At 49.9% G+C, this 22,721-nt stretch overlaps 1 protein-coding gene across 3 annotated transcripts; it reads right to left on the reverse strand.

The window, feature by feature from the left end:
- Nucleotides 1-1,047: 1,047 nt before the first annotated feature.
- LOC112136405 (inverted formin-2-like) lies at nucleotides 1,048-14,814 on the reverse strand. 3 transcript variants are annotated; one of them, XR_004948485.1, is made up of 4 exons: nucleotides 14,627-14,814; nucleotides 2,234-2,412; nucleotides 1,492-1,555; nucleotides 1,048-1,427 (listed from the first exon to the last, which is right to left on the reverse strand). XR_004948485.1 is itself a non-coding variant. In XM_024258093.2 (4 exons), the coding sequence occupies exons 1-4, from the start codon at nucleotides 6,955-6,957 to the stop codon at nucleotides 1,276-1,278; spliced, it is 471 nt and encodes a 156-aa protein (XP_024113861.1). In that variant the 5' UTR covers nucleotides 6,958-7,053; the 3' UTR covers nucleotides 1,048-1,275. The 3 variants fall into 3 exon arrangements, 2 of the variants coding, with proteins under 2 accessions (XP_024113861.1, XP_024113859.1); XM_024258093.2 differs by lacking the exon at nucleotides 14,627-14,814 and adding an exon at nucleotides 6,882-7,053; XM_024258091.2 differs by lacking the exon at nucleotides 14,627-14,814 and adding an exon at nucleotides 6,882-7,053 and having other exon boundaries at nucleotides 1,048-1,555.
- Between the last annotated feature and the right edge of the window lie 7,907 nt (nucleotides 14,815-22,721).

The following is a 22,721-nucleotide window of genomic DNA, read 5'->3' on the forward strand; positions in this document are numbered from 1 at the left end:
CAGGGGCCGGATCCGGCCCTCTGGGTAACTCTATCCGGCCCTCCAGATCATTTTATTGTTGTTAATGACCCGATGTTATCTTGAGCTCTTTTCTAACTTAAACGTAAAAGATTGAAAGTTATTTAAGGTTTAAGTCGATTTATTTTGGAGTAAAATTCCTGCATTTTTATTATTCGTAATTATGTTTAAAAGTTACAGTTTGAAAATTTTAAAAATTGGCATTCTGAAGCTTTTTGGACTATTTTGGAGTTTTTCAAATAAATCAACTACCTGCTGCGTGTTCTGGCTAATTTATTAAGATTAAGATTAAGAAAACCTTTATTAGTCCCACAATGGGGACATTTCAATATGCAAGAGCGCAGATACAGAAATAGGTGAGAGGATAAAAATAAATAGAATATACATTATAAAGAGCTAAGACGATGGGATACCCTTAAATTCTAAAAAGAGCTAAGCAGTAAGATGCAATATACGGAGAATAATCAGTAATATATTGACAGTAAGTGTAGGTGTATGGTTTCCTTTTAGTTTTAAGGCAGTTTCAGAGGTTAGGGTTAGGGGGGCTGGAGTGGGTTTATATGCTGTGTAACTATGATTATGAGTCCATGGCAGTGGTTGATGGGAGTTGGAGTGAGGAGCATGTGGAGTCAGAACTCTGGCGAGGGCTCCCTCTGGTGGTTGAAGATGGGAGCTGACGTCTGCACTGTGACATATCACAGGTCATGTGATATATTTAGTTCATAGTTATGTTAAAAAGTTACAGTTTTAAAGTTTAAAATGTAGTTTTAGAGTGTTCAATAAATGTTTATCCAGTTTGGCCCGCGACCTCAGGGGTGGATTTTGGCCCCTGTGTGACTGAGTTTTACACCGCTGCCGTAGCTGCGTCACCTGCGTCACCTGCGTCACCTGCGTCACCTTCGTCACCTTTATCACCTACGTCACCTGCGTCACCTGCGTCACCTGCGTCACCTACGTCACCTGCGTCACCTTCGTCACCTGCGTCACCTTCGTCACCTGCGTCACCTGCGTCACCTTCGTCACCTGCGTCACCTGCGTCACCTTCGTCACCTGCGTCACCTGCGTCACCTGCGTCACCTTCGTCACCTGCGTCACCTTCGTCACCTGCGTCACCTGCTCGTATTAAACAGCCGGATTTGGTCGTTTACCTTTTTTAGAGTTTGTCGAGTCTGGTTAGCTGTCACGCTCCTCGGTGTGTGACGTGTTCTGCCCACCCTGTGGGGGAGCGGTGAGCTGCAGAGACAGCTGCTGTCAGGATCATTTGCTGGGGTAGAGGAGGAGGTAGAGGAGGAGGTAGAGGAGGAGGTAGAGGAGGAGGTAGAGGAGGAGGTAGAGGAGGAGGTAGAGGAGGAGGAGCCGGAGGTGAACACGGGTCCATGCAGACCTGCTGCTCTCTCTCTGGCAGGTCTCTGTGAAGGATCAACACGTCGCCGTCAGCAGGTGTGATGTCGGCTCCACTTTCACCATGTTTACCTTCTGGTTCAGCCTGGACTGGGTCTGGATCCTGGAGTCCAGACGACGAGAACATGTTGATGAGCTGCAGGAGAAGCAGACGTTCTCAGAGTCCGGATGATGTCGTCTCCATGAGCCTCAGACCTCAGGAGAGGTCACTGAGGTCATCTCAGACCTGAAGGAGGAGGGGCTGCAGGCGGAGCGAGGAAGAACACGTGGAGGATCGGAGATGTGGTTCTGACCGGAGGAGGCCGAGGAGGAGGTTTCTGCTGGACTGGGGTTTGGAACCAGCAAACAAAGACCTGCAGAGGTCTCTGATGTGTTTGATGGTTCCAAACCCCAGTCCTGATGCAGGTCAGAGGTCTGCTGGTCCCTTCCTCTGAAGCCTCTGAAGATCTGGACACTCAGATCTGATCTGATCTGATCCGCACGGATGATGGAGAAAACACCATCAATGTGGGGGTGGAGGGAGTAAAGATGGAAGCAGACAACGGAAGAGCTCAACGTGACATGGGAGAAACCACAGAGATATCATTAACGTCAGACCCGACCACCACCATGGAGGTCCCTGCCTCCTCCTCCTCCTCCTGCTCCTCCTGCTCCTGCTCCTCCTCCTCCTCCTGCTCCTCCTCCTCCCCCTCCTGCTCCTCCTGCTCCTGCTCCTCCTCCTCCTCCTGCTCCTCCTCCTCCTCCTCCTCCCCCTCCTCCTTTGTGGTTGTGTCAGTTTGAAGCTCTTCTACACGTGAGTTAAATATAGACTCACAAACCGCTCCTGCGCCGCTTGCATCGTCTCTCCTCCCAGCATGCATTGTGGCGTTGAGCTGGTTAGCACATGCTGGTCTGCGGGGGTTTGTCCGGGAGCTTGTACCTGGAACAAGGCAATCGGATGAGGAGCAGATGTTTCCAGAAATGAAGATGTGAGTCCAGAAGCTGCGACTGGACCTGAAACGAGACAGAATGAAAATCCACCTCTGACCAAATCAAGACAATTCAGTCGCCATTTTCTTGCGATACGGACGTTGCCATGTTGGAACCAGATGTCCTCAGTAAGAAGCCATTGGTCCGAGTCAGTCCGAGTCAGTCCGAGTCATTGTTTCTATGGCAACCACTCTCACCAGTCAGGAGGGAGATTGTTGGAATGCCACACCCCAATAACTTGAAATGAGCCACACTAAATCTGTCAAATGTTTTGAACGTTGGACGAAGGGGCCAGCAGGCTCCGCCTACTTTTAGTGAGAAATCTGATTGGTCAGTTCATAATTTGAACTACAGAAAACAATCTGATTATCAGTCAGATGTTAAACAGTATCAGATCCAGAATGTATATTCTGGATGACTGATAACAGATGTTTGTCTACTGAAGTCTGTGTAGTTCTGGATTCTTGGAGCCACTTCCTGTTTGGAACGCCAGGCCCGCCATCTCTCATTGGTTCAGATCTTTTTCTTCCTCTTTTGACTCTGTCTCATGGAAACGACCTCAGACCAAGTGGAGCGTCTGCACGCCGTCCTTCATTGCAGCCGCAGCGCTCCAGCCTGTAATCATCCTCATGTCACCATCTGCTCTGAAAAGTCGGTCCTTATCTGACCCCCCCGTACACAGAGCAGCTTCGCTCTGAAGAGCAGAGGGAACGGTCAGAACGTGGAAGAACGGCTGGAAACGGGCTGCAGAGACGATGCTAATCAGCGTCATGACGATCCGCGTTGTTTCTGCTGCGATGGCGGCAGCCGCTGACAGGAAGGACACACCATCAGGAGAACCGGCTTAATCCCCCAAAGCAGTTTCATTCATTCATCAGATCACTGGACTCAGTGACCCCGCCCCCCTGGCGTTCTGAACAGGAACTTCCTGCAGAATCCCACAGACTTGTATCAGTCATTCTGTTGGTCAGAATAAAGATTCTGGATCTGGAGTGGGGGGGTAGTACCACATAAGCGAGGGGCGTGGGGGGGAGGGGTCGGGGTGTTTTGTACGTTCCATGTACATCCCTCTGCTGCCATCTTCTTTTTTTGGAAGCAGCAAACAAACCGGCTCTCCTCCTGTCCTCTGGTCCTCCAGCATCATTCCAGAGGGACGGATGAAGGGAAGCGGTGCTCTCTCCTCCGATGGAGCGCTGATGACCCCAGACATGTTTGTGCTTTAGAAACAGCAGAGCAGACCTTTCACATCCTAAAAGCGGACCTCAGGTTCTGTCTGCCAGCACCTGCTGCTGATACCTGCTGGTTTACGGTGTCACTGAGAGCATCAAACCTTTCAGTGAGCGGCTGACTGTCCTCTTTCTGCTCCGAAAATAAAACAGGAAAAACATCCGAGTGTTCTGGACTCAGACGCAGCAGAGAGACTTCATGTCGTTTCTCTTCTACGTCTGTATCCAGGTGTGATTCACTTTACTGCAGATCTTTTTGTCAGTTTTTCAGAGAAAATAATCTAATAGAAGAGAACCTTTGATGTTAATACTGGACTCCCTGTGGGTTCTGTTCACACTGTGGTTCTGACAAACCCAAAGAAAGCAAAAGCAGCGTTCTGATGACTCTGAGGAGGTTCTAATCCAGAGGACCCCAAACCTTTCCTTGTGAGGGTCACATGACCGTTTTCCTCTCTGCTGGGGGGGCGGGGTCAGTTTGTAGGCTAACAGAAGACGTGTAACAATCACAGCCTGAACGTATTTATGGTCTTCATGAAACACAAACAGACACGTTTGAAATCTTTCATTTCTGAAGTCATCACCGAAAGAATAAAACATTTAAAAAATAGATATGTAACATTACCCGTAAAAGATTAATAACTGAAGATGCTTAAATTGATAGCTGAAAACACCGAAGCTGATAGCTGAAAACGCTGAAGCTGATAGCTGAAAATACTGGAGCTGATAGCTGAAAACGCTGAAGCTGATAGCTGAAAACACCGAAGCTGATAGCTGAAAACACCGAAACTGATAGCTGAAAACACTGGAGCTGATAGCTGAAAACACCGAAACTGATAACTGAAAACACTGAAGCTGATAGCTGAAAACACTGGAGCTGATAACTGAAAACACTGGAGCTGATAGATGAAAACACCGAAGCTGATAACTGAAAACACTGGAGGTGATAGCTGAAAACACTGAAGCTGATAGCTGAAAACACCGAAACTGATAGCTGAAAACACCGAAGCTGATAGCTGAAAACACTGAAGCTGATAGCTGAAAACACTGAAGCTGATAGCTGAAAACACTGGAGCTGATAGCTGAAAACACCGAAGCTGATAGCTGAAAACGCTGAAGCTGATAGCTGAAAACACTGAAGCTGATAGCTGAAAACGCTGAAGCTGATAGCTGAAAATACTGGAGCTGATAGCTGAAAACACTGGAGCTGATAGCTGAAAACACCGAAACTGATAACTGAAAACACTGAAGCTGATAGCTGAAAACACTGGAGCTGATAACTGAAAACACTGGAGCTGATAGATGAAAACACCGAAGCTGATAACTGAAAACACTGGAGGTGATAGCTGAAAACACTGAAGCTGATAGCTGAAAACACCGAAACTGATAGCTGAAAACACCGAAGCTGATAGCTGAAAACACTGAAGCTGATAGCTGAAAACACTGAAGCTGATAGCTGAAAACACTGGAGCTGATAGCTGAAAACACCGAAGCTGATAGCTGAAAACGCTGAAGCTGATAGCTGAAAGCACTGAAGCTGACAGCTGAAAACGGGTAAGCTGGTAGCTGAAAACAATGAAGCTGATAGCTAAAAAAAAGGCTGAAGCTGATAGCTGAAAACACCGAAGCTGATAGCTGAAAACACTGAAGCTGATAGCTGAAAACACTGAAGCTGATAGCTGAAAACACCGAAGCTGATAGCTAAAAACACTGAAGCTAATAGCTGAAAACACTGAAGCTGATAGCTGAAAACACCGAAGCTGATAGCTGAAAACACTGAAGCTAATAGCTGAAAACACTGAAGCTAATAGCTGAAAACACCGAAGCTGATAGCTGAAAACACTGAAGCTCATAGCTGAAAACACTGAAGCTGATAGCTGAAAACACTGGAGCTGATAGCCAGCTAAAATATTATTTAAGTACCAATTTAGCCAAAAACAGCTCAAAAAATTCTAGCTTAGCTAAAACAGCTAGCATGTAGCTGAAATATTATCCTAAAAAAACTTGAAAAATGTATTTTAGCCAAAACAGTTTGGGGGGCCGGGCTAAATGTGGTGCAGGGCCGGATGTGGCCCGCGGGCCGTACTTTGGGGACCCCTGCTCTAATGCATCTGACAGCTCCACGTTCATCACAGCAGAAAACTAGAGAACATTGATGAACCGCGACTCGTCTTCATTCTCCTCTGGACGACTCCCAGCTCGGATCCGTCTCTGGTCAGAACCAGGACCCCGTCCTCTGCAGAGCAGAACCCACATTCCCTTTGTGGTGACCAACCTGATCCTTACAGGCAGCCTGACGTCCAATCAGAGGACAGAAGGACTCTCAGAGAAAAGACGAATCTGGATCATCAGGAACTCGACTGGTCTGGAAAAACATTCGCTTTCAGCGCCTGTTTCCATGGAGCTGGAGGATGAACTCCCACTGTCGGGATGGCGTTTGAAAGCTGGCGTGGCTTCAGCATCCGCCCATCATCAGTCATCTGAACACGACTGAAACACATCGAGGGGTCACGACCTCATGGAAGGGGTCATGACCTCATGGAAGGGGTCATGACCTCATGGAAGGGGTCATGACCTTACACGAGGAGCGTCTAGAGAGGAGCACGGTTGGATGGGTGGAGGACGGTTTCAGGTGTGTAACTAGAGGAAAGGTGTAGACGACTGGAGAGAGCAGCCATGTTGGTTCAGAGATGAAGATGTTGAGCTCCTCTGATCAGGATGGATCAGGATTAAATCCAGAGGATCAGATCATGGATGTTCTGGAAGCAGATGGAGACGTTTGGACTCGTTGGAGGAGGAACGGTGATGGTGGTGAAATGATAGAGGAGGATCACAGAGGAGGTGCATGGATGAAGGAGAAGGCAGAGGAGGTTAGATGAGGAGGATGATCTCGGTGGCGCCCCCTAGAGGGAGCAGCTGAACTTTCAGATAAATATTTTCAGAAACGTTTCACGAAGCAGAAAATGAATTCTGAGATAGATCTCTATTGTCTGAGAGGAGTTCTACTAACAGCTGATGACTGGGAGGTGCAGCTGAACACCTCCTCCTCTCCTCACAGATATCTTCTCTCCTCCTAACCCGCCTGCGCCTCCTTCTGCCTGCCTACCTCAGTTTTGACATCAGTTTGTTCTATTTTTAGCTGCGTTCGGGGAGAGAGGGAGCCAGGATGACACAGTCCCTCATACATCAGTGGAGGAAGAGGAGGAGGAGGAGGAGGAGGGAGGAGCGTGGGCACGTGCTGGAATATTCATAGCAAACAGCTGGACTCACATGGAGAACCGGATCGGACCCGAGATGAGACCGTCAGAGCTGAAAGCTGAAACGAGTTTCCTGAAGATTCCCACATTGTTAATAATAGAGGATCAGATTACAGAGCAGCAGCCGTCCTGGTTTAAAGACCGAATGACCTCAGAGGATCAGGAACCAGTCCTGCTGCTGTGGAGTGATCCTCCTCCACCAGAACCCAAAAGACAACCCAGGAACATGAATACATTCATAACATGGTGATACTGAGGCTTCAGGGAGGAAACACTGTTGTGCTGATGTGTCAGAGGAAAACACGGAATAACGAAGCAAAACCAAACAAAAGCTCACACACATCCTGACAGTACCCCCCTTTGAGGACAGATCCCAGACGCCCCAAAACACAAACTGCCCTTGATGGGGGGTGGGGGGGGGTGCAGCAGGTCCAATAAAAGAAAGAAACTTTCCAAACTGAATTTCCAATCAGACGATCCGTTTCAGACTCAGAACCGATTTAACTTTAATCATCAGAACTGCAGAGAGCTGCTTTTGTCCTTTAGATAATTATTTAAAAAGAGACAAAAGGGAAGTTTAAAAAGTCATTAGAAATATTTCTAACAATGCAGTTAACAGCAGATTTACAGTAAATCTTCAGTCAAAAATCAGCTGATCGTGGCGTGGACGACAGCTGCTTCTCTCTGTGCCAGAAAAGCAGATTTACATTATTTATGGCGTAAATGGTTGAATACTTTCAGAACTTAGAAGAATGTGTTTCAGATGAAGTCCTGAACAGTCAGTTTGATGTGAAGATGCTGATGACCTTCACTGAGGTCGTTTGAAGGTGTTCTGACCCGTGTTTACCTGAAGATAGCTAAACCTCACTTTAGCTTGCTAACGCTAATGCTAGCAGCACAAATGCTAAATGGAAGCTGGCGCGATCTGATGACCACAAATCCGGCGTCGGCTGATGGAGTTCTAGCTTTCAGAACGGAGGTTCTTCTCGGTCATCTTCGGACCATCATCAGGTTCTGGTCCTTCAGAACCAGGATCCGGGTCCAGCCAGACAACAATGAAGTCGACGGCTCTCAATGTTCCAGAAGGTTTCAGTTTTATGCTGAAAAAAGTTGCATAAACTTCAAAGCTGCAGCTTGATGGATTGCTGGTGCATTATGGGTACTGTAGTCAGGAGCAGAGCGATGTGTACTTCATGTTGAGGTGAAAAAGTTATTGTCAATAAAGTTTTATTAACTGTCAGCGTTTTCTCTGCAAAGGATGCAGTTCACTAGAAAAACTTCCCATCATCCCTTCTGACCAATCACCTTCCTAATGGCTCCTCTAAGCATTATGGGTAGTGTAGTCATTTATATTTTCTGACTGTTCTGACTTCATCCATGAGTTTGCAGAAACTCAGTATGAAAGTAAAAAACGAGATAAATATAAATAAATAGTAGGAATAAGGAAATACTTTTCATTTTTCTGAATAGTTTCTGGCCTGGTTCCTCCAGAGAATCTGTGGACTGCTGCGTTTCTATCACCTTACCTGTCAATCAGTTGTCTGTTTGAGGCTGGGGCAGACAGCAGCTCTCCTCTGAACCAGAACCAGAACCAGGACCAGGATGGTCATAAAGAGGGACGGTGTTGGTGAACGGTAATAAACCCATCAGATCAGTTTCCAAAAGTGGATTTAATCCAGCCTCAGCCTCAGGAACAGTCAACGATACAAGTGTACAGTGTCAGACGTTACACACAAAATATTGAATATTTTTGGCATCACTGGACCTGCATGCACACAGACATCCACAGACTCCACCCACCAAACCAACTGGCCACGTCTCCATCACAGCTGATATGAACGGAAATATTAATGCGACTGATAATCAAAGGCACTCAAGAAACACTCCAAACAGTTCAGGTCAGCCGCTGGTTTGATTCCCAGAAACCAGAGAAGTTCTCCAGCTCGGTTCTGGTTCCTCCTTTGGAATCAAACAACGGCTGTCAAACAAAGTCACGACCCGGGAAAGAGAGAAGTTCTGAACCGATACCGAGGACAGCGATCACTCTAGAAACAACAGTAAGACAGCTACAGTACATTCATGTCTGTGGCTACACTCTGGCAGATATTAGATCTACAGAAGTCTTGATATGTCGTCCAGAGGTCCGGCAGAACCACACGGACGAGTCCGGAAGGAGGCTGACGCCCAGCTGCATCGGTGGAGGCGCCGGTCCGGATCAGGAGAGGAGGATGCAGATCATCTCCAGCTGACATGAGGCTGCTGGGTCTCTGTCAGAACCATCTGGTGGGTCTCCGTCAGAACCAGCTGCTGGGTCTCCATCAGAACCAGCTGCTGGGTCTCCGTCAGAACCAGCTGCTGGGTCTCCGTTAGAACCAGCTGGTGGGTCTCCATCAGAACCAGCTGCTGGGTCTCCGTCAGAACCAGCTGCTGGTATCACATCTTACATGCTACAGTCAAGTTCCACAATGAAGAAATACAACAACTCTGTAAAATAACGAGTGATGGATCAACGCTTTAACTCCAGAACTCTATTTCTGTTCTTTGATTTACTGGAACTTTTTGACTGGATCATTCCAGTTAAAAAGTTCCTCTGTGCTAAAGATTCTTGAGTTTAAGCTCCACAGACGGTTCTGGAGATGTTGCTGGTTCGGTTCCCGTGCAGCTTCAGTGATCCGGTCCAGTTGTTTTTAAGGCGGGACCTCTTAGCGAGGACTCCTGCAGATGAAGACGGGCTCAGACGAGCAGCAGCTGTGATTCTCCATCTGCTGCTTTTTTCTCCTTTTATCCGAACATGAAAGGAACTTTAAAAAGGAGGAGATGCAGAACAATCCCACAAACCCAAATCTTTGGACTTTGCTACGTTTTCCTGCAGGTTTGGTTTTCTGGGTCATCTCTGCTCCTGGTTCCTGTTCTCATCTCTGACGGATCCGTGTGGCCGATGGGGCTGCAGCTGAAACCAGAACCTCCTGTGAGGAGACCCAGATGGACCCCCCAGTTCAAAAGACCCCACGATCGGTCTGAGTCATGATGGGGTCATTGACCTCTCTGTCCATCACAACCATGTGACCCTGCAGGAGCCCAGCAGAGACCCGGTTCAGACCCGGTTCAGACCCGCCCCCCCTCACAAAGTGCTGTGGTCGGCGGTGTAGAACTCGCCCTCCTTCCTCTTCCTCCTCTTGACCCGGTGGGCCCTCCAGCACACGGAGGCCACCAGCAGCATGAGCCCCCCCGCACACAGCAGCCCCACCGACACCACCTTGGTCTGCGGCAGCGTGTTGAAGCTGAACGTCACGCCGGTTCCCGCCATGCCGATGACCAGGGAGATGACGCCGAACGGGAACACGCAGCGGTACCAGGACTTCTCCGTGCCCCCCGTGGCCTGGGCCAGCCTCTCCAGAGTTAGGTGGGACTCGGGGGGGTTGGGGGGACCTCCTGCTCCCAGGCTTCCCTCCCCCTCCCCTCCCCCGTTCAGGTTCTGGTGGTCCTGAGGGAAGGAGTTGGACTCGCTGCTGTTGCCACAGTCCAGGTCGGGGTGGAAGACGGAGGCGGGGGGCTGGCGGCCGGAGGAGCAGCCCATCCTGGAGGGGCGGTGTGGGGGGGTGCAGAAGGAGTTGGGGGGGTTCCTCTGGAATGTGGAGGCGGCAGGCGGGAGCACGGAGAGGAGCGGCAGAGCCGGAGGAGCAGCAGATCCAGACAAAGACGGAGGAGCTCTCCCTGCATGTCTGCGTGCAGCGCAGCTGTCCTCGCCGCCGCCTGCACGATGTGTGCAGGCGGCGGCGAGGCTGTCAGGGACTTTATCACTGAGAGGAGAGGGGGAGGGGCTGGGGGAGTCTCACATGACACCACAGCCTCTGATTGGTTGATGGGGGAGTGGCGGACAGTCGCTCGTCTCATTCATTGAAAGCTTGTTTACAGTGACAGAATGTCAGGGTGCAGCGCCCCCTCCAGGGCAGAGGAAACACAGCCCATCAGGACTGGGTCAGAACCTACCAGAACTTCATCCTTATGAAGATCCTGACCCGACAGACTGCAGATCTGAGACCGCCCTGATCTCGGGTTCCGTCCAGCTCCAAAAACCTCTCAAAACTCTACATCTACATTTCCTGGAACCCCACAGAAACCCGAGGATTCTGGGAAGATTCTGCAGCTGAGGGGTCCACAGAACCACAGAGAGATCCAGAAACCTCAGAGGAGAACCTCTCAGGAACGAGAGACTGAGACGAGTCTAAGAACAAGAGAAGGTCAAAGAGACTTCTGGGTAAACATTGAGACTTCAAGGAGAAAACATGTCTGTGTTTCGTTTTTCTGCAGGTTCGTCGTTGTGATTAAAGGTCAGAGGTCATCCTTCCAGTTGAAGTTGGTACGGTCCATAAAACACCATGAAATGTTAAAGTCAAACCAGCGTCTGAGATCTCGGCTTCATCATCTGTCGGAGAGGACGGCTCCACACGGACTGACCCTCAAGCATGAGGGAGGGAGTGTGATGATGTGGTCTTGCTGGATCCAGGTTCTTGAGAGTAACTCTGAGACCGTAGAGCGTCCGGCCCGACTGCAGACAGGAAGTCCAGTCAGAACGGACAGAGGAGAGAAACCTTCAACCCAAACGTCTGTGGGAACTTCTGCTGGAGAGCAAGAGCAGGCCCGGTTCTGCTGGTTCTGCCGGTTCTGGATCTGTGGAAAGGTGATGACTTTGATCATTTCAAAAGTAAAAAACTCAGATTTCTTCCTCCAGCCAGTCTTCAGTTTCAGAGTGAAATAAAACCTGAAATCTAGAACTATCTGACTGTTCCAACACTCCTCATGTGTCCGTCTGGTCCGTTTGGGCGGGTTCTACAGGATCTACAGGATGGGTGGGTGTGGGCGGCATCACGATCGTGGCGGATTCTGGCTTCAGGAGCGACCAGATGGGCCGGACTGTCAGGCTCCAGCCAGCCTGCTGAGGACCGTCACGCCACTTCCTGTCCGTTCAGCAGCCTTGGCAGCCGGGAAAACTGGCGCAGGTGCAAATGGCTTCTCCTGCGGTGATGACTCATGTGGTCGTTGGTAACGTCAGCGGCCGTTTCAGCACCGTCTCAGACTGCTGAACCAAACTGAAGCATAGAGTGAGTTTTCCTCATGAAAACGGCTTCACTCTTCAGATCCCAGAGACGGATCCCAGAGACGGATCCCAGATAATGGACCTCAGAGAACAGATCCCAGAAGAAATGGATCCCACAAAACCGATCCCAGAGACAGATTCCAGAGATGGATCCCATAGATGGATCCCACAAAATGGATCCCACAAAACGGATCCCAGATAACAGATCCCAGAGATGGATCCCAGAGATGGATCCCACAAAACGGATTCCAGATAACAGACCTCAGAGAACAGATCCCAGAAGTAATGGATCGCACAAAACGGATCCCAGAGACAGATCCCAGAGACGGATCCCAGAGAACAGATCCCAGAGATGGATCCCAGAGATGGATCCCACAAAACGGATTCCAGATAACATACCTCAGAGAACAGATCCCAGAAGAGATGGATCCCACAAAACGGATCCCAGAGACGGATCCAACAAAACGGATCCCAGAGACGGATCCCACAAATGGATCCCAGATAACGGATCCCAGAGAACAGATCCCAGAAGAGATGAATCCCAGAGACGGATACCACAAAACGGATTCCAGATAACAGACCTCAAAGAACAGATCCCAGAAGTAATGGATCACACAAAACGGATCCCAGACAGTTCCCAGTGACGGATCCCAGAGAACAGATCCCAGAGATGGATCCCAGAGATGGATCCCACAAAACAGATTCCAGATAACAGACCTCAGAGAAAAGATCCCGGAAGAGATGGATCCCACAAAACGGATCCTAGAGACGGATCCCACAAATGGATCCCAGAGAACGGATCCCAGAGAACAAATCCCAGAAGAGATGGATCCAACAAAACGGATCCCAGAGACGGATACCACAAAACGGATTCCAGAGAATAGATCTCCGAGAACGGATCAGAGAGATGGATCCCGGAAAGTGGATCCCATTTGGCTGGATCATAGACATATATATTACTCATGAATATACTATCATGTTAATAATATTGTATGTAATAGTACAATAGTAATACTATACATTATATCTTAATAATATGGCTGGATATGAAAATAGATGCTATCTCCTCTAAAGACTCACTGCAGAGACGCTGAATCACAAACTACTTTGTAGTTTAAAGACCCACTCTGATGGAAATGCTGTTTTTAATGTTTTATCTTGTTCTGATGGAATTTTCTTTATTCAAATCACTGAACACAAGAAATCACAATCACTAAATCACACAAACAAAAACACAAAGACACACAAACACAAAAACACACTCACTCCCAAAGGAAAACATCAACATCTCTGAATGAAAAACACATAAATGTTTGTGCGTTTGGAGTCGACAAACACACAAATGTTTCTCCATGGGGGGGGCTGACTGTTGGACTTTATCAAACCCCCCCTCCCTCGTTTCAGCCTCCACTCCTCCCACTTCCTGCTGATTTCACCTCCTCCTCAGCTCCTCATAGAGGATCTGTTTGTTCAGCACAAAGCTCCTCTTTGTTAGACTCGGGTCTTTCTATAGCTCTGCTCTGCTAACTCCGCCCACATCTTTACATTTCTGAGCCAATGAGAGCTGAATGCTCACGGCTGAGCGGACAGACATGGAGGTTGGTCCTCTCCAAACTGAAGCTGAAAATGTTGGTTTGAGGTTTTCTTCCATGTCAGAATGTGTGGACTCTGAGGACCGGTTCCTGTGAGCAGAACCTCTTCAGAACTCAGACCGGTTTTCATGGTTTAACCTCCAATCCAACTAATAACCTCCGAACAGAGAGACACAGAGTCGTTTTTCTGGAGTCTTTGGTTCAACCTAACCTCAGATTCAAACCTTTGATTCTCATCCTGGTCGGACACTCTACCACTGGTCGCAGCTCCACAGGTTTATGCAGACTTCTAAATGGGGTTAGAACGGCACACAGAGCTGTGAGGAGAAGGAACCAGAGAGCTGGATGTTTGTTCCCTCAGACCTTCAGGAGAAGAGACGTGTCTGCATGTGACCACAGCATCCCCACTGGTTACCATGGAAACCAGTCTGAACAATCCCAGGTTTTTCCTGTTGTCAGGATAAACCATCCAGGAATTTCCTCAGAGGAATCACCACTATGATCCTTGAACAGTCAGGACCTCCATCATGGATCCACCTGGTTCTGATCCTCCATCAGAACCTCTCTCCTGACAGTTAAACGGGACAGAACCTTTATTTCTGCTCAACTCTTTATGAGACTTTAAACTCTCCATCCTGTCTGACTGAATATTTGCAGTAAACTCCACTTCCTGTAGAGGTCTACCTGTTCTAAGCAGCAGCACCAGTTGGATCCTGATCTGATTCTAATCCCCAGGATCAGGCGAGCTGACCTGTTAACCCGACTGGACCTCTTTCCCTCATGCAGGAAGCAGAGCGCAGATGAATTATTCATGACTGAGCTTCCTTTGTGGAGCCGTGTCAGCGATAGGAGCAGAACCACTGATGCGGGGAGGGGTCACGGCGCCTGAACAGAACCAGAACCCGGTTCTCTCTGCTTCTGCTTTGAAGGATGATGTCATTTCCTGTCCTGGTGGAGTGTCTCTCCTCATTGTTTCACAGTCAGCGATCTGTCATCAGAACCTGCAACTCATCAGTCCGTCCCCCCCCCCCCATCTGGGAAGAACTGAAGGCAGACATGCATCCGTACCTGTGTGAGCACGTGCAGCGTGCACGCATGGATGCAGGTCATGTGATCGCCTCTGGGGAAGCGTGGTGTCTCAGGTGTCCTGTCTCTGTCTCTCTAAGCTCCGGTCTCTTCAGGAGCTGAAGGTTCTGGAGGACGAGAGATTCCAAAGATCAGGCCTTCAGAGTCAGGCACGGAGGTGGGAGTGTGATGGTCCGTCAGTCTTAAGACCTGCTGAGGAGAGGTCAGTCTGTCATCAACAGAACATTTGGAGGTGAGATCAGGATTTACAGACAGGAACACACTGCCCCCTGCTGGTCATCGGCTGTTACTGCAGGTCGAGGATTCTCTGTTTTTCTCTTTAAATGTTGATCTTTGATGAAACTCCTGATATTAGAGCATCAATGTGAACTCTGAGGACAGGAATCATTTCACACCAAAAACTAACATTTGGAGCCAAAGCTGGTTGAATCTTCCAGGATGAATGTGGTCTTCACTCTACATGGGGATGATCGGACCGGTTCCGGTTCACTGAGGTTTGTCTAGCTGCTGCAGGTGTTACTGAAACAGGGAGGAACCTGGAGACAGTGATGGACTGTTGGAGCCAGTGTACAAAAATAAATTACAACTTTAAATCTCGTAAATATTTGACAATAAAGTTTCATCTGTTATATTACTAGAATAAAGTCGTATATTTATGACTCTGAAAGTCATGGGCTAAATTTAGGATATTTAGGATTTTTTCTTGTAAATTTTCAAGATTAAAAGTCGTAAATTCCCAAGAAAAAAAACGTATAATATTGTTTTTGTGTTATTCCATCGTATCGAACACAATCTTTCAGATGAAATGTGTCAGGGTTTCCTCAGATCAGGTTCATGGTCGTTTCTGGTTATTCAATGTTTGGAGAAGAAAAAAATGATATCAGGAAAATGTTGGAAAGATGTTGGCTGCACGGTGGCGCAGTGGTTAGCGCTCTCACCTCACAGCGAGAAGGCCCCGGTTCAAATCCCGGCTGGGACCTTTCTGTGTGGAGTTTGCATGTTCTCCCCGTGCATGCGTGGGTTTTCACCGGGGACTCCGGCTTCCTCCCACCGTCCAAAAACATGCTTCATAGGTTCATTGGTGACTTTGAATTGCCCCTAGGTGTGAATGTGAGAGTGAATGGGTGTGATTGAGGCCCTGAGACAGACTGGAGACCTGTCCAGGGTGAACCCCGCCTTCGCCCATCAGTAGCCGGGATAGGCTCCGGCAACCCCGCGACCCCGAAAGGGAAGAAGCGGACAAGAAGATGGATGTTGGAAAGATTTGATAAAAACATTTGAAGTCCGTCGTCCTGGAAAGAATTTCACTTCCTAGAACTTGATTTTGGACCCAAACTCTCCTTTTGGTTTCTGGATGATTTCAACCTCAAACCAGAACCTTCTCAAGTAGAAACGGATTCATGAAGACGTCAGAACCACAAACAGAATGAAGACGAGAACGATCTGAGGAGGAAGAGGAACCTCAATGAAGCTGGAGCCATCCCGAACCAGGGAGAACCAGTGCAGAACCTGTCCGGAACCAGTCCAGAACCAGTGCAGAACCAGTGCAGAACCAGTCCAGAACCAGTCCAGAATCGGGCCTGATACTGACGTCATGATTCGACTATAACTGAGAACCTTCACAACCTCTAGAAGAAAAAAAACAAAACATTTCCTCCTCAGAGAATTCGCCTCATCTGATCCAAACTACAAAGATGAAGGATCGGTTGAAGTTTCTTGGTTTGAACTCGTCAGTAAATTCTTCTTTTCTTCCTTCGGGTCACATGATCATCGAGTAAACATGAAGGATTCACCTCTTCAGGTACTAACGGTTCCAGAGGGTCACTTGGAGCAGCAGTTTCCTTCTCAAAACACTGGGGGGCAGCAGCGCTCCTTTCAGGGGGGGTTCTCTCAGCTCAGCTCAGACCGTCACTGGTGGAGACAAGACGTCCCAGGAAACCTTCTGATCTTCCTGAGGAATGAGAGGTTTCCTGATGAGGTCTGGTTCCACCACCAGAGGACCTGCTGTGTCCGACCGTCTGGAGAGTTCTGAGTCCAGGTCCTCAGCATCTTCACCTGAACTGAAAGACCAGCATCCATGAGATGAAGATCCACTCAGAGGTCTTTAGAGAGTGACGCATGGTCCAGTCTTGTCATGATCCTCAGACCAGATCAGATCATTGAAGAACATCACGACTTTCTCCTGACAGCCTCAAACTCGTTCTCATGGCGTTCTCATGGCTGCAGCTCCGCCAGCCGCCACTGGAACGCCAACGCATCGTTACTGGGAGAGACTTGAAAGACGAACGCTCGTTTCAGACGAGGGTTTGTGGCTGCTGTGGTCGTCATGGTAACAAGTCAGAGCAGCTGATGTTTGGATCTGTGTTCAGACATGAGATTCTTCCCATCACCTCGGCTCAGAAACTCAAGTCCACTGTGAGTATGACAGGCAGAACCCGAGTTCTGACCAGGACTCCACCTGAAGAACCTGAGACCAGATCCTGAAGTCCTCCAGGTCTTTGGTCAGATCCTGATGCTTCAAGCAGCTCCAACAGGAGGATTCCACCGACTCACCACTCCTCCATCCCATAACACTCATTCTGTATGAAAATGGTGCATGTCTCAGGGCGATGGTGGGAATCCACGGAATCTCATCAGTGGGATCATGGTTGATCTTCATGGATCAGCTGAGATGTGGCGTTCCATGACTGGATGAACAGACTTCTGCTTTAATGAGGCGTTCAGGGACAGCACTCTGACCACGTGCGTGTCCATGAGCGTGCACGTCCAAGAGCGTGTGTGTCCATGAGCGTGCACGTCCAGGAACGTGTGTCCATGAGCGTGCACAACCAGGAGCGTGTGTGTCCATGAGCGTGCACATTCATGAGCGTGCACGTCCAGGAGCGTGTGTGTCCATGAGCGTGCACATCCAAGAGCGTGTGTGTCCATGAGCGTGCACATCCAAGAGCGTGTGTGTCCATGAGCGTGCACGTCCAGGAGCGTGTGTGTCCATGAGCGTGCATGTCCAGGAGCGTGTGTGTCCATGAGCGTGTGTGTCCATGAGCGTGCACATTCATGAGCGTGCGTGTCCATGAGCGTGCACGTCCAGGAGCGTGTGTGTCCATGAGCGTGCACGTCCAGAAGCGTGTGTGTCCATGAGCGTGCACATTCATGAGCGTGTGTGTCCATGAGCGTGCACGTCCAGGAGAGTGTGTCCATGAGCGTGCACATTCACGAGCGTGCACATCCATGAGCGTGCACGTCCAGGAGCGTGTGTGTCCATGAGCGTGCACGTCCAGGAGCGTGTGTGTCCATGAGCGTGCACATTCACGAGCGTGCACATCCAGGAGCGTGTGTGTCCATGAGCGTGCACGTCCAGGAACGTGTGTCCATGAGCGTGCCCGTCCATGAGCGTGCCCGTCCATGAGCGTGCACGTCCATGAGCATGCAGGTCCATGAGCGTGTCCAATCAGCAGTGAGACAGCAGAGCTGTGCGAGAACGTCCTCTCCAGGTCCAGCATCTCCTCCAGACCTCCTGCAGCAGCGGAGCTGAACGTTGGACTCCTTCAGTCCTCAGAGTCTCAGGAGTTCCAGCAGGTGAGTCTGGAGGAGGAGGAGCTACCTGCAGAAATCCAGAGCTGCTTGAATCAGCAGCTTCACTGAGAATGAGACTGAACCAGAACTGATGTCAGGTTCTGTTCTTTCTAGTTTGAGATGAAGCTGTCTGCCCCCCCCATCATAAACTGCACTTATGCTAACAGAGAAGCCCTGGAGCTCGCCTGCAGGCTTATGTTACCATGGAAACAGGTTCAAACAGCCAGCTCAGACAGATGCGGCGCTGGAGCTGCAGCTCTGATGATCCAAAACCTCCTGGAAGAAAAAGTCTTCCTGAAGGAGCGTTGGTGTTTACATTTAAGTCTGTTTAAACTGAGTAAGACCAGAGGGTTCAGGTCTGAGTCTAGGTTCAGGTCTGGGTCTGGGTTCAAGTCTGGGTTCAGGTCTGTGTTCAAGTCTGGGTTCAGGTCTGGGTCCTAGTTCAGGTCTGGGTTCAGGTCTGAGTCTTGCTCTGTTCTCCACCTCTGAACTCCTCAGTTGTTCCAGAACTCTCCTCACTCTCACTGCAGTCTCTTGCAACAGGTGAACTCGGTTCTTCTCACCTGCAGATCCACCTCCTGAAGGAGCACGTCTCAGCAGGTGGTCATCATGTGACCTGGCTCTGGAGGTCAGAGGTTCCTGTTCCCTCAGGTGAAGAACTGGAATTCTGGCGGCTGCTCTGGTTCTGCCTCAACACAATCACATGATCCATCTGCAGGTTCTGATCGTCACTCTGGGCCTGCTGGCTCTGGTCGGTCCTGAGAAGATCTGAAACTGTGTGGATCTACTGGAACAGAACTTAGCGTTTTTATTCTGATTGTAGTAATAAAATGATGATATTCTGGTTCTGTGAACACGAGTCCAAGAGCAGCAGAAGATACACACAGATGGAAGGACAGGGAGAGGTCAGAGGTCATCCAGCTGTCAAAGGAGATCTTCTGGTTCTGCAGATGGAGACGTCCTCTGCTGAACTCCTCTGTGCCGGTGATACCAGCACCTCCCAATAGCAATCGGACCAGAACTCGTCTGGAACATTCTGACAGTAAAGCTCTGATTCATTGACAAGGATGGAGGAACCGGGTGGAACTGAGTGGAACCGGGTGGAACCAGGAGGAACCGGGTGGAACCGGGTGGAACTGAGTGGAACCGGGAGGAACCAGGTGGAACCAGGTGGAACCGGGAGGAACCGGGTGGAACCGGAAGGAACCAGGTGGAACCGGGGAGAACCAGGAGGAACCAGGTGGAACCGGAAGGAACCGGATGGAACCAGGAAGAACCGGGAGGAACCAGGTGGAACCGGGACGAACCGGGTGGAACTGGGAAAAACCAGGTGGAACCAGGGGGAACCGGGAGGAACCAGGAGGAACCGGGTGGAACCGGGTGGAACCATGAAGAACCGGGAGGAACCAGGTGGAACCTGGAGGAACCGGGTGGAACCCGGAAGAACCAGGTGGAACCAGGTGTAACCAGGAGGAACCAGGTGGAACCAGGAGGAACCGGGAGGAACCGGGTGGAACCGGGAGAAACCAGGTGGAACCGGGTGGAACCGGGAGGAACCAGGTGGAACCGGGAGGAACCGGATGGAACCAGGAAGAACCGGGAGGAACCAGGTGGAACCGGGTGGAACCGGGTGAACCAGGTGGAACCGGGAAGAACCAGGTGGAACCAGGGGGAACCGGGAGGAACCAGGAGGAACCGGGTGGAACCGGGAAGAACCGGGAGGAACCAGGTGGAACCGGGAGGAACCGGGTGGAACCCGGAAGAACCAGGTGGAACCAGGAGGAACCAGAAGGAACCGGGAAGAACCAGGTGGAACCGGGTGGAATTGGGAGGAACCGGGTAGAACCGGGAGGAACCAGGTGGAACTGGGAGGAACCGGGTATAACTGGGAAGAACCAGGTGTAACCAGGAGGAACCGGGAGGAACCAGGAGGAACCGGGTGGAAACGGGAAGAACCAGGTGGAACCGGGAAGAACCAGGTGGAACCAGGGGGAACCGGGAGGAACCAGGAGGAACCGGGTGGAACCGGGTGGAACCGGGAAGAACCGGGAGGAACCAGGTGGAACCGGGAGGAACCGGGTGGAACCCGGAAGAACCAGGTGGAACCAGGAGGAACCAGAAGGAACCGGGAAGAACCAGGTGGAACCGGGTGGAATTGGGAGGAACCGGGTAGAACCGGGAGGAACCAGGTGGAACTGGGAGGAACCGGGTATAACTGGGAAGAACCAGGTGTAACCAGGAGGAACCGGGAGGAACCAGGAGGAACCGGGTGGAAACGGGAAGAACCAGGTGGAACCGGGAAGAACCAGGTGGAACCAGGGGGAACCGGGAGGAACCAGGAGGAACCGGGTGGAACCGGGTGGAACCGGGAAGAACCGGGAGGAACCAGGTGGAACCCGGAAGAACCAGGTGGAACCAGGAGGAACCAGGAGGAACCAGGTGGAACCGGGTGGAACCGGGAAGAACCAGGTGGAACCGGGTGGAATTGGGAGGAACCGGGTAGAACCGGGAGGAACCAGGTGGAACTGGGAGGAACCGGGTGGAACTGAGTGGAACCGGGAGGAACCAGGTGGAACTGGGAGGAACCGGGAGGAACCGGGTGGAAACGGGAAGAACCAGGTGGAACCGGGAAGAACCAGGTGGAACCAGGTGGAACCGAGGGAAGGTTCTGGACCAGTTGGTGGATGTGCTATTTTCACTGTTTCTGAACATTATCTCCTGATTCCAACCATCTAAAGATAACAAATATTAATGTTTCAAGAAGACGACAGACTTCCTGACCGAATCTTTCATGAGAAGATTCATTCTCAGATTTCAAAGGAAAACTTCCCTGAACTTCATTTCCAGCTGAGACTCTCAGATCTGAACCTTCTGGATCTTCCTGAAGTTTCATCGTCGTCAGTAAACCATTGTGTGGTAACTGCAAGGACGGGTCCAAAATGTGGTTCTGAAAGATGATCTCCTTCGTCTCTCTCAACGTGCTGCAGATTCTCTGTGAGCCGGGCCGGACCCTGTAGGTCCAGTTTAGCGTTCTGTCCATCATCCTGCAGGTTTCTGCACCGATGGAAACTATGAGGAGAGAAAACGACGAGACTTCTGTTCTCCTCAGGAAATCTGATGGAGCTGCAGGGACACGTGTACATGCATGTGTGCACGTGTGTGTGCACGTATACATGTAATCATGCATGTGTGCATGTAGTCATGCATGTGTGCACGTGCGTGTGCACGTGTCCATGCATGTGTGCACGTGTGTGTGCACGAATACATGTAGTCATGCATGTGTGCACGTGCGTGTGCACGTGTCCATGCATGTGTGCACGAATACATGTATCCATGCATGTGTGCACGTAAACATACATGTGTGCACGTGCGTGTGCATGTGTCCATGCATGTGTGCACGAATACATGTATCCATGCATGTGTGCACCTAAACATGCATGTGTGCACGTGCGTGTGCATGTATCCATACATTTCTCTCGTGGACGTTGTTGTCCTCCGATCTGAGGCTGAAGTGAAACGTTTTAGGACTTTTTGAACCTACGAACGGTTTGTTCTGTCTGTCGTGTCACACCAGATCGACCAATCACAGAGGAGAATCCGATTAAATCAGTCTGACGGATGACGTCTATGGAAGGAAGAAAACATTTTCATTGGAATCAACACTTAATGTTCAGAACAATAAAATCATCTTTAAATGTTATTAATTAAATGCTGATATTTGACAGATTGATCATGATTCTAATCCACAAACCTCATTGGATGAGAATCAGAGCCCGCCGTGCACATCAGACCGTGCACATGAGGTCACACGTGACTCCTCAGGATCCTCAGATGCTCCACTCCTGGTTTCAAAGACGGTATTATCCTGGACTGCAGTCCCTCCAACAACCATCAGGAAAAAGTCATGACTGTGACTCAGAGAAAGAACTTTGAAAGGAGGATATCTGAGACCTCTCTCCGCCTCTCCCAGAGGATCAAGAATCCCACTACGGATCATTGCCCGGTGTTCCCGGTGTTCCCGGTTCTTCCCTCCTGCAGACGATCACGGCTGCTCGGCTGCACTAAATGTCATGGAGGAGTCTGTCAGTCCACAGCGGTCCACTGGGAGCAGAGGTCCAAACCCTGATCCTAATGAAAAGGTTCTACTGGACGACCAACAAACAGAACCTCAGCGCTGAGTTTGTTTTTGAGAAACTTCCATGTAGTTCTGAGGTTTCTGTTCTCTGAACAGCCAATCAGATCCTGATTGAGACGCTGGTTGAATGATCTTCAGGGGTTTGCCTCTCCAGGACAGAATCTGATCCAGAAGGATAAGATCCAGCGGATCAGAACCACACAGTCAAATAAACTTCATCAGAGTGTAGAGCAAGACAGAGGGAGTGTCCTGCTGTCATCCATCCATCATCCATCCATCATCCATCCATCCTCCACCCTCCATCCATCATCCATCCATCATCCATCCATCCATCATCCATCATCCATCATCATCCTTCATCCATCCATC

The sequence above is a fragment of the Oryzias melastigma genome, linkage group LG9 (genome assembly GCF_002922805.2).
Source record: "Oryzias melastigma strain HK-1 linkage group LG9, ASM292280v2, whole genome shotgun sequence".
NCBI lineage: Eukaryota > Metazoa > Chordata > Actinopteri > Beloniformes > Adrianichthyidae > Oryzias > Oryzias melastigma.

Bases quoted from the DNA above. Each gene is read 5' to 3' on its own strand.
- LOC112136405 (XM_024258091.2), bottom strand. From the start codon at position 6,957: ATGTGGGAATCTTCAGGAAACTCGTTTCAGCTTTCAGCTCTGACGGTC. The intron at 2,413-6,881 runs GTGAGTCCAGCT...GTCTCGTTTCAG, and splicing joins GGTCCGATCCGGTTCTCCAT to GTCCAGTCGCAGCTTCTGGA. The intron at 1,556-2,233 runs GTGAGTCTATAT...CTTCTCCTGCAG, and splicing joins AAGCGGCGCAGGAGCGGTTT to CTCATCAACATGTTCTCGTC.